This window comes from Indicator indicator, chromosome 9 (assembly GCF_027791375.1).
Source record: "Indicator indicator isolate 239-I01 chromosome 9, UM_Iind_1.1, whole genome shotgun sequence".
NCBI classification, from domain to species: Eukaryota; Metazoa; Chordata; class Aves; order Piciformes; family Indicatoridae; genus Indicator; species Indicator indicator.
Window position 1 is genome coordinate 19,146,751 of NC_072018.1, and position 15,979 is coordinate 19,162,729.

At 35.7% G+C, this 15,979-nt stretch overlaps 1 protein-coding gene across 1 annotated transcript in view; it reads right to left on the reverse strand.

Annotated features, from left to right (window-relative positions):
* SUPT3H (SPT3 homolog, SAGA and STAGA complex component) overlaps positions 1-13,515 on the reverse strand; it is a 31,403-nt gene extending 17,888 nt beyond the window's left edge. The window contains exons 1-3 of the mRNA XM_054383780.1: positions 13,486-13,515; positions 12,216-12,306; positions 10,708-10,844 (exon numbers count right to left, since the gene is read on the reverse strand). Of these exons, the coding sequence (XP_054239755.1) occupies positions 10,708-10,844; positions 12,216-12,306; positions 13,486-13,500 (243 nt within the window). The 5' untranslated portion in view covers positions 13,501-13,515. The remainder of the gene's footprint in view (positions 1-10,707; positions 10,845-12,215; positions 12,307-13,485) is intronic.
* Between the last annotated feature and the right edge of the window lie 2,464 nt (positions 13,516-15,979).

The following is a 15,979-nucleotide window of genomic DNA, read 5'->3' on the forward strand; positions in this document are numbered from 1 at the left end:
AAGAAATTCTAAAAGCCTGCCACCACCTGCATACAGAAGGGAAATAAGCCTCATCTTAAATCATAAATCCACACATTCAGCTGAGAGGAATATATATTTTTTTCTAAAGTTTAAGTTAGGCTATCTCACTTAATGAAGATCTTACTAAATTCACATAGATAAAATTCTCAAATTTATTCTCTATGCAAAATCAGTAATATTTTCTAGTGATAGCATTATGGGCTTGTATTTATCGATGTACAATGTCAAGCCAAAGAAGCAGCAATGTCTAATTTTTGCCACATTCAATTAGCTAAATGTGAACCCCAGATTATTAAAAAAAAAAACCAAATGCTGATCTCAAGAATATGTGCAAGATTAAACTCTGCATGTTCCCTCCATGAGGGCTTCACATGAGGTAGCTATGTGAAAATGAGAATCGTTACTGTTTTTCCTGAGTATCCAAATTAAAGTAACTTTTCGATTCATTTAATGAGAAGCATGTAACTGTCCAGGTATCCTCAATTTTAATCAAAGGTGGCAGAGCAAACTGGAAGAAAGGGGAGAAGACAAAAATGTAAAGCTCAAGGGGCAAAACAAATGGAACCAAGCTACCTTGAGTAGAATTAATAAACCTTACTACCCATGTTGTTCTGTTAGGAACATTGTGGGTCTGTTTCCTAGCAAAATGGATCCCATTTTGAAACATGCAGAGCTTAATTATATTACTTTACCATTTCAACAGACACTTAAGATGCTTAAATCTTGCTGCTTCTGACTCCAGAGCTGCAACACATGTGTGAAGCTATCACCAAGTGCAATTTTGCACAGCAGCCAGATCATATACTTACGGAAGAATACAGCAAGCAACATTATAGATAAAACAAACCACAATGACTGGGACAAAATGAAAGACAGAAAACCCTGTTCCTTGTATACATAAAATGTCTATTCCAGGAAATACCAGCAGTTAAAGATTACAGAAAGTGCAGAAGCTAGAAAGTCCAATTATACGCTACTTAGATTTTCAAACAGTTTTTAGAAATTTGAGATGGTTTATCATCTATGTGTTTTATAAAAGGTATTCTATTTCTACCTCACCTGCTATTTTAATATCTGAAATGGGAAACTTCAATATAGAATCATAGAATGGTAGAATAATTTACATCAGAAAAAGTTTGGAACCTTTCCAGAGATCCCAGTTTGACCCTGTTCAAATAGGTCCAGTTAGATCAAATGGCTCAGAACCTTGACCACTCAGGTTTGGAATATCTCCTAAGTTGGAAACTTCTTCAGCCTCTCTGGCCAACAAATTTCAGTCTTTCATCAGAATTTATTTTTTCCTGTTATGTATCAGTCCAAATTCTGTTCATTACCATGCACATTCAAGCAGTGTCTGGCTCCATCTCCTCTGTATCCTGCAATTAGTCAGTTGTAGTCAGCATAAAATTTCCTTTTACACTCCTCTTTTTCAGTCTGAACTAGCTCTCATTTCCCAGCCTTTTGTAATAGAACCACAGAATGGTTTAGATTGAAAATGACCTTTAAAGGTCATCCAGTCCAACCTCCTGCAATAAGCAGAGGCACCTTAAACTAGGGGCACCTTAAACTAGACCAGGTTGCTCAGAGTCCCGTCAAACCTGATGTGGAATGTTTCCATATCAGCAACTATCATCTCTCTGAGCACTGTCATATATGCTCCAGCTCCCTAAACTTCTTGGTGACCCTCTGTCAGACTCATTTCAGTACGTCAAAGTCCTTCTTTGGAGCACAAAATTGGACATGGATTCCAGAAGCAGTCTCACAAGTGCCAAATAATGGGAAAGCATTATTTCTCTTGACCTGCAGGCTAACCTCTTGCTAACACAGACCAGTATGTGGTTGGACCACAAGCTGTACTGTTGCATGATGCTATTGCATCCCACATTTGCTTTTGTTGAACTTCATGAGGTTCCCATCAGCCCATTTCTTCAGCCAACAAGTTCCTCCTCAATGGAAGGCCTGCTTCCCCAAGATTTGACTGATCTGGTATTATGACTCAGTATTTATTTGCCATGCTATGAATTCCTGCTTTTATAGTTTATAAGATTCAATAGCTTATGATGTCTGAGTTTAATGCATAAAGAGAAAGAAATTATTCAAGAAAATGCAGTACAAGAAGAAGGAACTCCCATAGTTAAGAGATGTCCTATGCTCACTTTAATTCCTTGCATGTTAATTTGTGTGGAAAGTTGATAAAATTGAATTCACAATAACATATATACTTTGTATTCTCCATTCTACTTCCATTCTATTGTTATTCTTGGTACTAAAATGATATGTCCTCTCAGAATCTGACACAGGATCCTATTTTAGGGATAATCTGTTAGGGTACAAACATAGTTCTATCAGAATAAGCTTTGAAACATTTCTAATACACTTCTTAATTCAGTAGCAAGCAATGTATTTACCATTAGATTGCCTTAAAGACTTTACCTTAGCAACAGATCATTTGGCTTTCCTAATGACAACTGAGCTCTAGTGTGACTGTAGGTGGGAAGATTGGCTCCCAGTGGATTTGGAAACAGGAACTGATATGGCAACATTTTTATTTTGCAACTGGGTAATTGTAATCAAATCTTGTGATCTGGTGGCTTTGAGACTGGAACTTATTCAAAAGAGGATAATGACACGTACATAGTGACTACTGAGTATATTAAGTGATTCTTGATCTTTTGCTTAAGTGTTACAAAGTTCACAAAATCGTACCTGAATTCAATCAAACACCATGAGCAATATCAAGCAGAAGCTAACAAAATGTCCTCTCTGCCTCTGAGCAATAAAATTGCACTACTCCTGGCTAATCCCATGGTCAGAAGGAGAAAGCAAAAATAAAACCCCAAGCAAGGACAAAAGGAGAAAAGCAAAAATCAAATGTATGTAATGAGGGACAGAAGAAATATCTGTTTAGCCCAGGCTCCAACATTATCTAGATGTGAAGGCTTAGGGGATAGTACAGCTACAAAGCAAGTCTACAGTAGATAGCTATTTTCCTGGATAGTCATACAGAACCTGGTGATCTGTGGCTCGAGCACTTAATTAACCAAATGCAACATCTGTGTATGCAACAGCTTTCAACAGATTCCACCCCACCCTGACACAAAGTTGTGCAGTTTAATAAATATGAGCTCATTTTGGTTATATTTAGCCGCAGTGCAGCCTGAAAATGCCTTTCAGTGCTCCTCTATATATGCTCCAAACTGTGGATGGAGAGGCTATGATGACACAGAACTTGCTCACTCTGCTATCAGGGGGTAAATGTCAATTTTAAAAGAGGGATTCTAAGAAATTTTGTAGAACATATTTGCAGGCCTGATACATGAGCCTGAGTAAAACTGGCTTTGGTTCCTGGCTGGTGCCTAATACTGAGAAAGACATTGTTATTCCTTTCATGAATATATGGACAGGAAGAAAAGGACTTCTCTGCTATACCTGTAATATCTAGAAACAACAGATAAATAAACCACAGATAAATTAAGTTGGTACTTCCTTAGGTTCAGATGCATGCATCAGACTTTTATGGATGAAGCAGGAAAAGATCCTTCCCTTAGTAACAGTTTGTGAATGTTCCTATTTGTAAACCTAGGACCTTGCAGGTTACATCTCAGAAAACTCACTTCTGCAGCAGTTGAAATGGAAGAACATCATCAAATCTCCTTTTATTTCAGGCAGTAGAGAACCTTCCTCTACAGTCTTCATTTATTAGAAGATCTTCTTTTTTTCCACATAAAACATTTTTTATATATATATGAATCCTTCAATGGAAGGAGAGAAATTCAGGAGCAGACATTGAAGCCTGGTCAAACGGGCTTATGATCCAAAGTGCTCATGCATCATGGAGTTTTGGGAGCGGGAATAAGAGAAGCAAGTGGTTGTGAGGCTTTCTGACGAAAGTCTCAGTGCTGAGGTTTCAGTATTACCCTTTACAATAATGTCAGAAAATTTCTTCCTTGCAACGGGTGAGAAATGAGAAAGCCATTGAATAATAGTATGTTTGACATTTTTACATCATTTTCATTTGTTTTAGAACTCCATAAATTTTTCTTTGGAGTTTTTTGAATCCTGGACAAAACAGTCTCAAAAATGGGTTTATGCAAGTGACGAATTCTTTCAGGAAAGCTTAAGATGTTAAAACAGTTCTCAGGATAAGTCTGATTAATATCTTACCTCAAGAAATAGACTTCTTGCTTCATTTAGAAAGGTCTTAAATACTAGGCTAGTGGAGCGTAGAAGAGGAGTAATTTGCTACATAAAGGTTCAAATATCTGAACTTTTTCCCCTCAAAAGCATACGAATTCAATCCTGTCTAGTATGAAAGATTTGCACTATCATATCTCTACACAATATCTCAGCAATACAAATCATTATCAGCACTGATTTGCTTAATTAAAGTATGACAGCAATTTCAATAATCTACTACCAATGGGACTTTTTTTTAGACCTCAGCTTCATTACTTGTTCCCAATTCTCCAAAGTTTAGATACACAACAACTGTGTTGTGAGTAACAAAGCTTGGTGACTAGTATGTGGAAGCAACAAACATGTTGCACATAGGATCAGAAATAAACACTGTATTAAAATACATTTAGAAGGAGAATGTTTCTTTAGTCTTATATTTGGCTTCTAATCAAATGCTCATGGAATACTGTTTATGTGTGTCCACATTTAATTATAGATACAAATAAATAATTTACATTTCCTTCCAAAGGTTATGTTGCCACACAGTCATTTGGGTGTCGAAAATACAAAATGAAACAGCCCAGAATCATCTTCTTCCTCAGAGAAAGTAAACAGTGGCAAAAAATACTCAAAGAACTAAAAGACTGAAAAGCAAATAACACCTTGTCCTCCCAGCAAAACTGCCTAAAAATGCAGTATGAGCAATGTTCTAAAATCAACAATATTTTGCCAGGAGCGAAGATCCAAACAAATAGCACAATTTATGTAACCACAGCTATCACCCCTGATGTCAGAAAACCCTAACAATCTTAGATTTGTAGCAGTCTAAGAAGCCTATTGATATTACTGGCTATACCAAGAAATCTTTTCCACTTGAGTTTTTTCTATTCCAGCAAGAATGACACAATATTTACGGATGTATACATAATAATGTAACCCCATTTTCTCTTTATTTCAACCAATTCAACCATTACCCAAAAAAAACAGTGTTTTCCCAGGATCCCAAGTGTTCCCAAGTTACGTGTAATCAGAGAAACCATTAACACCAGCAGGCTTATTTCTATACCAGATAATGGCTACAAACACTTTGAGGCCCAGACAACTAATTTACAGTTGAGATGCTACTAGTTGTGCAATCTTTGTACCCATCTGGAAACACTGGACTGATGCAGTGAAATTAATTTCCTCTATACTTACATTCATGACTATTGTGAGGTGTGTTTTGCAATATCAAAAAAACCTTGCCTAGAGAACAAAGGTATTTTTCTTGATTGATGTTCCATCTACATTTGTTTTGATCTTCGCATCTATGTATATCAAAAGAAGTACATAGCACATAGGGAGCTGGTGTTGACCTTGTAGTCTACTAAAGACCATCATTATACTCTTTCTTTCATATCACCAAGGTCCCACTTCATACATAGAACTTCAGTCTCAAAAAAGAACCATGCTGGAGGCACCAGAATTACTTTTCCTAACATCTGATTAATTACGCTCAATAGTGACTTTAAAGGGGGCTTGGGGGGAATGTGTGTGTGTGGGGGGAAGGCAAAGAAAAGCATTTTTCTCTCTGATCTAAGAAATGAACTTCCCCCTGGATTCTTTCTCTCTCATTTCTGAGTACAGAAGCTGGCCTAAGTCACTGGGATGTTTAAACTTGAAGGCAGGTAAATTCAGTGAAGTTCTGCAAAATTAATTCCAACTTGTGGTAGCAATGCACTGAGCTCTAAAAGCAGCTGAAGGGAGTGGCTTTTTTCATCACTGTCCCAGGATCTAGTGACCTTGGGCAGGAACTTTCTCACTCCTATTTGAGTACACTACTTAAGCATTATGGGTCCCTTTACAGATTCAAGACAGCCTCCTCTTATTTGGCCTGGATAGACAGGTGAGGATGGTACTGGTTTGCAATTATTTAGTCCAAACAAGAAACTATGCTAAAACCTAATATCTTTGATGGTATGGCTTGTTCATATGTGCCCCATCACTGGGATCCTTTTGCCTGTATTTGACAATGCTGGGTAAAGACTAAGAGCCTCATTTTCAAAACTTAATGTCATAAAATTTGAGGCTATAACCTGAGTTGCTGGTGTAAATGATACAGTATTACAAATCTGCAATTCTATACATAGAATTTAACCTCACATGAACAAAGGGTATATTCCAAACACACCTATACTTCATTGCAATCAAATGTATTTTACATGGGGCCATTTGTTCAGTGAGCTTTGTACAGAAGCAGACTAATGAATAGCAGAGGAAAGATTACATTGCAATGAACTTCCTAGAACAATAGTAAGTATCTGTAGTTGTAAAATACCTAATGTAATTCACAGGACAATGCATCCTAAAGGCCCACAATCCCTTTTTGTAGGGATGTAATTTAGTTTTAACATTTTGCTGGCATCCAGCCTGTTTTCAAGGTAGTATATTCTAAGGAAGTTATTTTTTCCTCCACTGTTTATGCAAACTTGAAATGTACTATGAAAGCACTATGGTAGCTACTGCAACTGAATTATTGCCATATAACATCTGAATGTTGGCAATGCATCCCTAAACTAGCAGAGTGACAGATAAATGGTGGTTCTCTTAATCCTAGGGGAACAAAAATTAAATAGAGCATTAACGGTCTGATGCTCTATGCATTCCTTTTTATGCGAGTTCAGATTTCTGATGGGAAGATTTTTTTCTGGAGGGAGAGGAGGAACTATAAAACAAATTATTTAAAAATGGTTATTTACAGAATGAGACAGAAGTCAGCTTTGCAATGACACTGACCGAAGCTTTAACATAAGTTTACTGAATTTTAGTAATGTGGGAATGGTAAAGTTGATAGTGGTTCTGATACACAGAATTTAGCAGAATTGCCATTACAATTCACAAAATCCCAGACAAACCTGCAGTTTGTTTTAGTACAAACAGGTCACCTGAGAGATTCAGAGTAGTAACATAAGGACATAAACATCAGAAACTGCATCTCTACCCAAACTGCAAAATCAGGAAAAAAATATCTAGATTAATATGCACCTTCTCCTCACATTGATTCAGCCATATCCCACAAAAATCCCAGCTCTAAATGATTTTCCAAAAGACAGAGGAAAACAAAACTGCAGTCCACTTGCAAGGTTTTATTTCTTATGGATTCTGTCACACAAGAGGCAACAGATGGGAGATTGAATTCCTGGGCACCACCAGTCTTGGTTGTTCTGAAGCCTAACCTGTACAATAAAAGGGGTATGAGGCAGATAATTACACCATCACCTGTTTAAGAAGATGACTTCTACGATCTGGATAGCTCTCCATGTGGACAGTTCAACTACATCTATGAACCAGAATAGTTTATTTCATCTATAAATGTTCTTACTCAGGAGTAGTGTTTCACTAGCGTTTTACTGACATCTTAGGATGGCAAAATACAGCTAGGAAATGAGACAGAGATGATATTCCAGTCTTAATTTTAGTTTGATTCTGCCAGTACAGTCGACTGGTCTGTCACGATTTATTGATAAATGTTGAGGTTTTTATAATAAGTCATGGTTGCACTGTATTGATAATATAATCACATACTATGACAAAGTAATGTGAATTTTGTTCGCAATTTTGTTCTGTATTTTAAGATTATTCCACTCCTCTTTGCACATTGCTATTATTATTGCTCTAGAGATAGTCTCTGCTTCAAATTAAAACCACAAGATATCAGTAAGTTTTATATATCCAATCCTAGATTAACGTCCTTTCGTTTTAACATGACAGCATTAGTGGGTGTTTTTCAGCCAAAAGTGTAAACTGTTTGTTCTCCTTTGGTAATGTTTGACAGTAGCTTGACGTTTTCCCTACTCTTCTGTGGTACAAAAACTGAATCACTTCACAAAACAGTAAGTGATCTCATGGAATTGTAGCTCTAATTTTATAAGATGCTTTAAAAGAAATGACTATAAACCATATTTGCTTTTTGTATCATAACTGAAACCATACTGCTAAACAATCATATCCTGTTCAGCCGATAATGACATCAAAAATATACGTTTATCATCTGCTCTGGACAACTTAGCATGATTTTGGCCCAAGGCAAAGTGGAACTGAAATCATTTACAGTTGTCCAAGCCAAGATAACCACACATTTCTGAGGTAATGGATACCTAAAAAGAACATTGCCTTTAGATGACAGTTCATGATTTAAGTATACTAATTCCTTAAAAAATACTATTAGACTTTTTAGTGTCTATTGTAGATTTCTTTCAAAAATTAGCATGGATTAAACCATCTACTGCACAAAGAAAAGGTGATACATGAGATTAGCCCATCCACTAACAACTCCTTTAGGGATGGATCACATTTCCTACTGTCTTTGATTCCTTTACCCACCTCAAAGTGACAAGAAAATCCCAGACAAAAAAAGCCAAAAGTATGTTAATCATTTTGAACATAATGTCTCAAAAAATCCTTCATGTTTTGTCATTAGCTTTAAAAACTAATAAGACAGAAAATGCATTGTACTTGCTTCTAATTATAATTTATGGATCTATTCTAAAACAAGTAGGTCTTGATTTTTTACCTTTTTTAAAAATGTAAACAGGGTTCACAAAATGTAGTAGAGCAGCAGAGAGAAGAATTACTTCAAATATATATATACATACACACATTACAGTTCATGAGTTACAGGTTAGTGAGAGAAAACAAAACATGTAGTCAGATGAAAGACAAATATTTGATTACAGGAACACATTCCTGGACAGAGAAACATAGAGTCAGATTTGTCCTTGCCTAGGACAAGGAACTTCATAATTCTAACAACTTGAGTAGTTTTTTATACAAAAAAATGTCCTGGAATGACAGAAGAGAATGTGAAATCAAGCAAACAATCCATTCATTCTGAACAGTGTTGTTATGTATTTTTATGTGTACAAGCCCAGAGGGTTTGCCTGCCTTTATGTAAAACATAACATTTTGAATGAATAAATAAGAAAGCAAAGAAAATAAAACCATCAGTTTCCAAAACATAAACAGTGGTTGGGAACAACTATCCTACAACACTGATTCTTAGCTGGGGAGAAATGTGACTTTTTCCTAGCTAAACTCTTAAAAATACTCTTGATTAGATTTTGCATAGTTGTAATGGGGAGAAGGAAAAGGAAATAGAATTGAGCCCAAGCCAGGACATGTCATCTGTTTTCATGGCCACAGAACTAGTCCTGGCATAGTTTATTGATTAGCACATATCTAGATTTTGGATCTTATAAATACTTTAGAGTAAATGACATTCAAGAAAAAGCTACACTGATAGAGGGGGCATAGGGTTGATAATATCATGGAATTACAGATTTATGGAATGCTTTGCCTTATAAGAGGCCTTTAAAGACCATTTAGTCCAAGCCCCCTCCAGCGAGCAGGGATATAAACACCTAGATCAGGTTGCTCAAAGACTTATCCAAACAGACCTGGAATGTTTCCAGGGATGAGGCATCTACCACCTCTCCTGACAACTTGTGACAGTGTTCCAGAACCTTCAATGTAAAGACTTCCTTATATCCAGTATCTTTGTTGAAAACCATTACCCATTGTCCTGTCATAACAGGTCCTGCTACAACAATTGTCCTCATATTTCTTATAGGCCCCCTTCAAGTACTGAAAGACATAATATGGTCTCCTCAGAGCCTTCTCTTCTCCAGGTGGAACTCAAACTCTTTCACCATATGAGAGGTGCTACATCCTTCTAATTATTTTGTGACCCTCCCCTGGACGTGCTCCAACGGGTCCATGTCTTGTACTGAGGACTCCAGAGATGGGCACAGCACTGCAGGTGGGCTCTCACCAGATCTGTAATGCACACTTGCTGTGATGTAGTACATTGTGTTAGTATAGCTAAACCTCAGTGAAACCAAGTAAAACTGATATCAAAATATCAGAACCAACTGCTATCAAAACTATCATTCCACAGACTTCCATGCCAACACATCTATACTGCTTTCTTGGTCCCACTTAGCTTTCTGAAAGTCATATGGTACTGCATTCTGTAATATAGGCATATATTTCATAAATATATAGATTAGAAAATAGGACATGGAAGAAGGATGGAGGGAAGAGCATGTTTGCACCGAATATTTTAACTTTATCTGTAAGCTTTGTTATATGAAGAGTCCTCAAATGTTACTGAAGAAATTTTCTAATGAGATGAATAGTGAAAAAAATTATTGTGACAAATGCATGTGAAATGTTTATAAACAGAATCTAATTTCTACAGGAAGGAAATACAAATACATGGCAAACCGAAAGATCCGTAACTACCCTTTCACAATCTTCCTTCTCTGCATGTGTGCTTAGATATCAGGAATCATTTGAGGGATTAGAAAAAAATATGGAAACAGGATTCCTGTAGACCATCTGGGCAAAAGGAAAAAACATGTAACAATGACACAATATGCAGCATGAAAAAGGCATCAGACCAGCACGATGTATGAAATATTTCACAGTTTTCTTTGCTGGAGTTTGGTATCAGTAAAAGAAAAGGAATACCTCCATCCGCTCTTGCTTGACATCATCAATCTCATCATCTTCAAACATGGCTAAGAGCTCTCCAGTCTGGTCAATGGAGTTGAGAAAGTCTTGAGCAAGCTTCTGCCTTTTGTTAGTGTTATTACTGTTGAATTTGTCTGCACAATGGTAAGCAAAGAACGACAAACGTAAGTTGTCTTCTCCAAACATCAAGCAAATTTAGAATCAGATGCACTATGCAGAATATGTTTGTTCTTACTGTCCTCATGCAAGTTGTGCTACCTGACCAAAGTAATGTCACTGGTGTGTTGCAGACATTCAAAACCTGCCTGATGTGTTCCTGTGTGATCTGCTCCAGGTGGTCCTGCTATAGCAGGAAGGGTTGGACTAGATGATCTTTTGAGGTCCCTTCCAATCCCTAACATTCTGTGATTCTGTGTAATCTGCAATTTCTAGTACTACTCTACTGGTCACATATCATCTCTCAGTGAAGAATCCACAGTGGACAGAGATGTAGAAGAAACTGTCTTTCTTTGGCTGCACAGAAACTTCACTCACAGAACACAATACGGAGAGGAAATACTCTTTCCTGAAAGCACACGGAGCATCCCCATTATCTACAGACTACGTACAGTAGAACGTAGAGAACCCTGGCAAGGTGATCTCTGTTTGTTTTAAACAGTGCCACAGAACTAAGTATTAGAAAAAAAAAAAACAAAACTGAACCTGTCAAGTGGGCAGCTAAACTGACAGATTGGTTGCACAAAACAATATACTCTCACATGTGGTGAAAATTAAATGCTACAGGCAGATTAAATCCCAAAGGAGTTGACAAAAAACTCATCCATAGATTGACTAAATTGAAGCAAGAAGTACAATGTTTACTTAACAACAATATAGATGCTCAGAGGAACCAAACACAAGGAAAGTAAGTAAGGGGAAAAAAAATGTTCTGAGAAAGGAAATAAATTAAATACAAAAAGTTGTGTATGGACATTGCTAGATTTAGATTTGCTGTAAGTTTTAACTTTCTACAATGCAAAGTCCAAGTCTTCTATTTATATAAATCCACAAAATTTTATACTGGCAAATTATATGACATAAAACACACTGCAAAAAAAAAAAATCCAGGCCCTATATTAACATTGAATAATTTTTGATTATGAGATCATATTGCAAAATATCCTTTTGTAGAAACTCCCAAAATTCTTTGATATTAATTTAACAATTGTTCATCCAATTGCAGACAGTAGCTGCCACATTTAAATTACACATATGCTGGAATCAGTTAATCAGCACCCATTTCTTACTTCAGCAGTGTTCTGACATTAAGCAGTCTCACTTATTATTTAGATGGTAGATGAAAATACTTTAGAAGTATATCAAACAGAAATGCAGACATTTTAGAACAAATTACTTGAAGTCAATATTTTTTGGTCTTTAAGCATTAAGCAAGTCCTTAATAGTGTGCTGTTCAGTATATTAACAAAATATTGAGTCTCCCTTAAATTAAGTGATTGTTTTTTTACCTTCGAGGAGGTCATCTTCTTCTATTCCTTTGACAATTTTAGATTTGTAGTCTCGAAAAAACATGTATTTAAGTAATCTTCTCAGCTTCTTCTAAAAAGAAAAGAAGCATTGACATTAATTAGCATTTATAGGGGGTCTTTTTACTTACACTTTGTAACACACAAATACAAGAATGTGTAATATGTTCAATAAATTTAATTTTTAAAAAGTTCATAATTTCTGATTCTGCAGAAAATCCATACACAGGAAGTGCATCAAGGCCAGTAGCAATTCCACATTAAATATTATCTAATTGAGCTCCTTTGTACTTTACTAGCTAGATGGGAGACAGAAATGAGTTTCGCTTTCAGAAAGAAAAAATTCAGAAATGAGGTTATTCCAAAATATTTTCTTAGTTTGGAAATTCAAACCTAAAAATTGCATATTTCTGTGAACTTTGATATTAATATTAACCATTGTTTTTGGAATAGCCTTAAGAATCATACAAAAAAAAAAACCCTGCAACTGACTTTCATGATTTAGTATTTTTTAGTTTTGATACAGTTTTGGTCATTATATTTCACCTATCAAAGGAGGAAAGAAAATTAGAGGGAAAATAAAAGGGGGAGATAAAGGGAGGTGACTAAGGAAGGACATAAAGGAACAATAACTAATGTAGGTAAAAAGAGATGACATAATTTTAAAAATAATTTTAAATCTGAAAAATAACACTATTTTAATCTTTACATGGAAAATTGTTTATTTTAAAAATTATTGACCTGCTTTACTTACTATTCAGACAAAGCAAGACCATCCCCAGATTTTGAGCTTTTAGTGATGTAAAGTACAGGAAAAGTATTAAAAAGGAAAATCAAGAAAGGATTTATTGACAGCCTAGACAACAAAAATTTAATGGTCACACTTTCAAATGTCATATCTACGTCCTGCATAAGTAGGAGGAAATTAGAATGATTGCTTTTCAGTAGAAGGAATAAAGGTTAAGGATCAATATTTATACCCATATTAAGAAACTAGTTTGAGTTCTAATGTACATTATGCACTCTAAACCTTGCTGAAAACAAACTGAAATTACTAGAAATAAAACCCGACTTCTCTAAAAAGTTAAACACTTATTGCACCATGCACATACAATACACTGGCAGAGCAGTTATACTTTTAAATGAAGCTATTCATGATGATGGACTCCTTTCACATAGGTTAAGCAAACACCTTAAAACACAATAATCAGCTTACTATGTAAAGTAAGAAATTTCTGTCTTATTACTGTACCTTATCTTTGCGCATTAAAAACAGGAGATCTTCAGCAGAGATGACTCGAGCTCCTCTCAGCTGAGAAACTTCAGCTGCTTGCTGCAACTAAAATAAATAAATAAATTAGGATGGCTAGTTCTGTGTGAAAAAAAAATTATTCACTAGGGTTTGTTTTAAATAAGTTCAGATAATATTTTGTGTGGTAGGGCAGAGAAAAACATGAGCTATGCACTAAAACACAAGCTGGGACTCTCAAAGGTGTCAACTCACTCGGCTCTTGTGAGCCAAAAAGCGAATAACAATTTTACGAAAAGACTGAGACTTCTGACAAATCTCGAGCAAAAGATTTTTTGTTTATATTTAAAATTATTGCTTTTAAAAAGTGCTACATCCCTTTTTTTTCTTTCCTTGCTCCACATTAGCCCAGAAAATGAACAAGTAATTCTCTCAGGCAATGTAAAAATGCCAAGTTCTTGCCATAGCACTTTATCTGCAACTGTGGAAGGGTGGCTGATCCCGTTTACAATTTTTTAGAATAACAAATATTAATTTTAAACAGCTTACCTAAGAATTTTTTGAAAGAAACTCTACTCTTCTTTGACTTATCATTAGTACAAATCAGTCCCACATGACAAACTTTTGTAGGCACACTCTTATTTCATTTGAGAGAAAGAAAATTGAAAGGAAATGCCAACTCTATCAATAAAGCAATTGGAAAAAACTTACTGAGTAGAATAGGCCATTCAGATATGAAAGAGACAAAGATGGGATTGGGCAATGAATACCACTAAAATTGATAAGAGATAGCCAAAGGAGTGTCAAGCAAAGAATTGTACTGGCCTCTATCACAACAGGCTCCAAACACTTAAAATTGTGTTGTAAAGCGAAAAATCTCTTAATAAGTGCATATCAGCCTTGAATTCACCTTCAGCAGGTGCAGGGAATTAGGCTAGTTTGTACACAAAGAGTTCATATCAAAATTAGAACAAGATTAGAAACTAAAATTGCACAAGCTGATGCTTATCAAACCACTGGGCTAAGGTGGTCCAGCTCAGAAGCAGACATCTACAGGACCTCTTCCTTTCATCTCACTAGCCTTTGGTTCTGGTGTAAGATGATGCTGCAGTTTGGGTGGGATAGAAAGGATGCTTCATCCAATATACTTTTGCCTCTAAATTCAAAATGTAGTCCAAAAGGAAAGATTTAGTCCTAATCTCTTTGCTGCTATCTTTGTTAACCATCTGATGGATGGACTGAGAGCAAGGACAGTACAAAAGTTATCAAAAGGAGAGACACCTGAAAAAATTCTTGATATTAAAACTCATACACACCTGTAACATGGTTGATAAACAGAAATTTAGTTTATTTTCAAATATCTCCATATTCTGCTTTCAGAAATGCATTAATGCACCTGAAAATAATTTAAAGAAATCCTATCCTTCATACTCACACTAGCAATGGTTTCACTCAGTATCACTGGCTGAATAAGTATATTATTAATCTGAGGTCCCATGCTGCTATGACTTGAAATAGGCCTATTCAGAAGTTAAAAAGATCAACAAAAACAGTAGCTGTTTCTAATATCCAAAGGAGGAGGAGGGGGGGAGAAAAGATTTTCATTTTGGCAAGTGTTCAGTGGGCAAAAGATTCAATCCATAAATCATAATACTGGACTGCATTAATTTTTTTTCCACACGAATCACATGCATACAAAACGTTAACTGTATCTCAAATGCACAACACAAAACATACTGCATGAAGAGTTTCAGATTTTCCCTTTCAAACCCATTTTTGGCCCTTGCAATCATAGGGACCAGAGAGATTTCAGGAATTCAGAAGTCACAGTAATATAATATTGCTTGAAAAATGTAAGAATGTGGAAAATGATAGTTCTATTTTTTGGCATAAGCAAAACTGTTTCTTATTCTGATTAGTTTGAGGGCACGCAAGCTACTTATATTTCTAACATAAAATAAAAAGAAATTTACCAAGAAGGAGCCAATATTCATCTCTGGTGTAAATCTATTGCAGCTAATGGATTTAAGCCAAGGCTGACTTTGGCCCCACTAAGCTTAAAAGTGTTATAAAACCTGACTTTAGCATGGTGATAACACAACACAGCTTTTCTAAATACCATATAAAACAACGGCAGAAATATGTGATGCACAAGTATGCTCTAGTTCCCTAACACATACAGGACATAATCTTTTAGGTCCCTTCCAACCTGTGTCATTCTGAGATTCTAGAAGACATTTATTCTCTTACCATAAAATTCAGGTATGTTAATTTTTGTGTATGGCTGGAATATATTATTTTTCTAAATTACAAACTGCTCACAGGAACCTCCCAATGAAATAAGGGAGAGTTAGGAGGCCAAATTCACGTCCCATTTGCATCTAAGTAAATCCTGAATAGCACTGCTTACTTTAATGGAGTTATTCTGGGCTAAACACAAGATCAAAATCTGGAATAATATTCTCAGTTTCTACCAAAAACAATGAAAACTTTATTC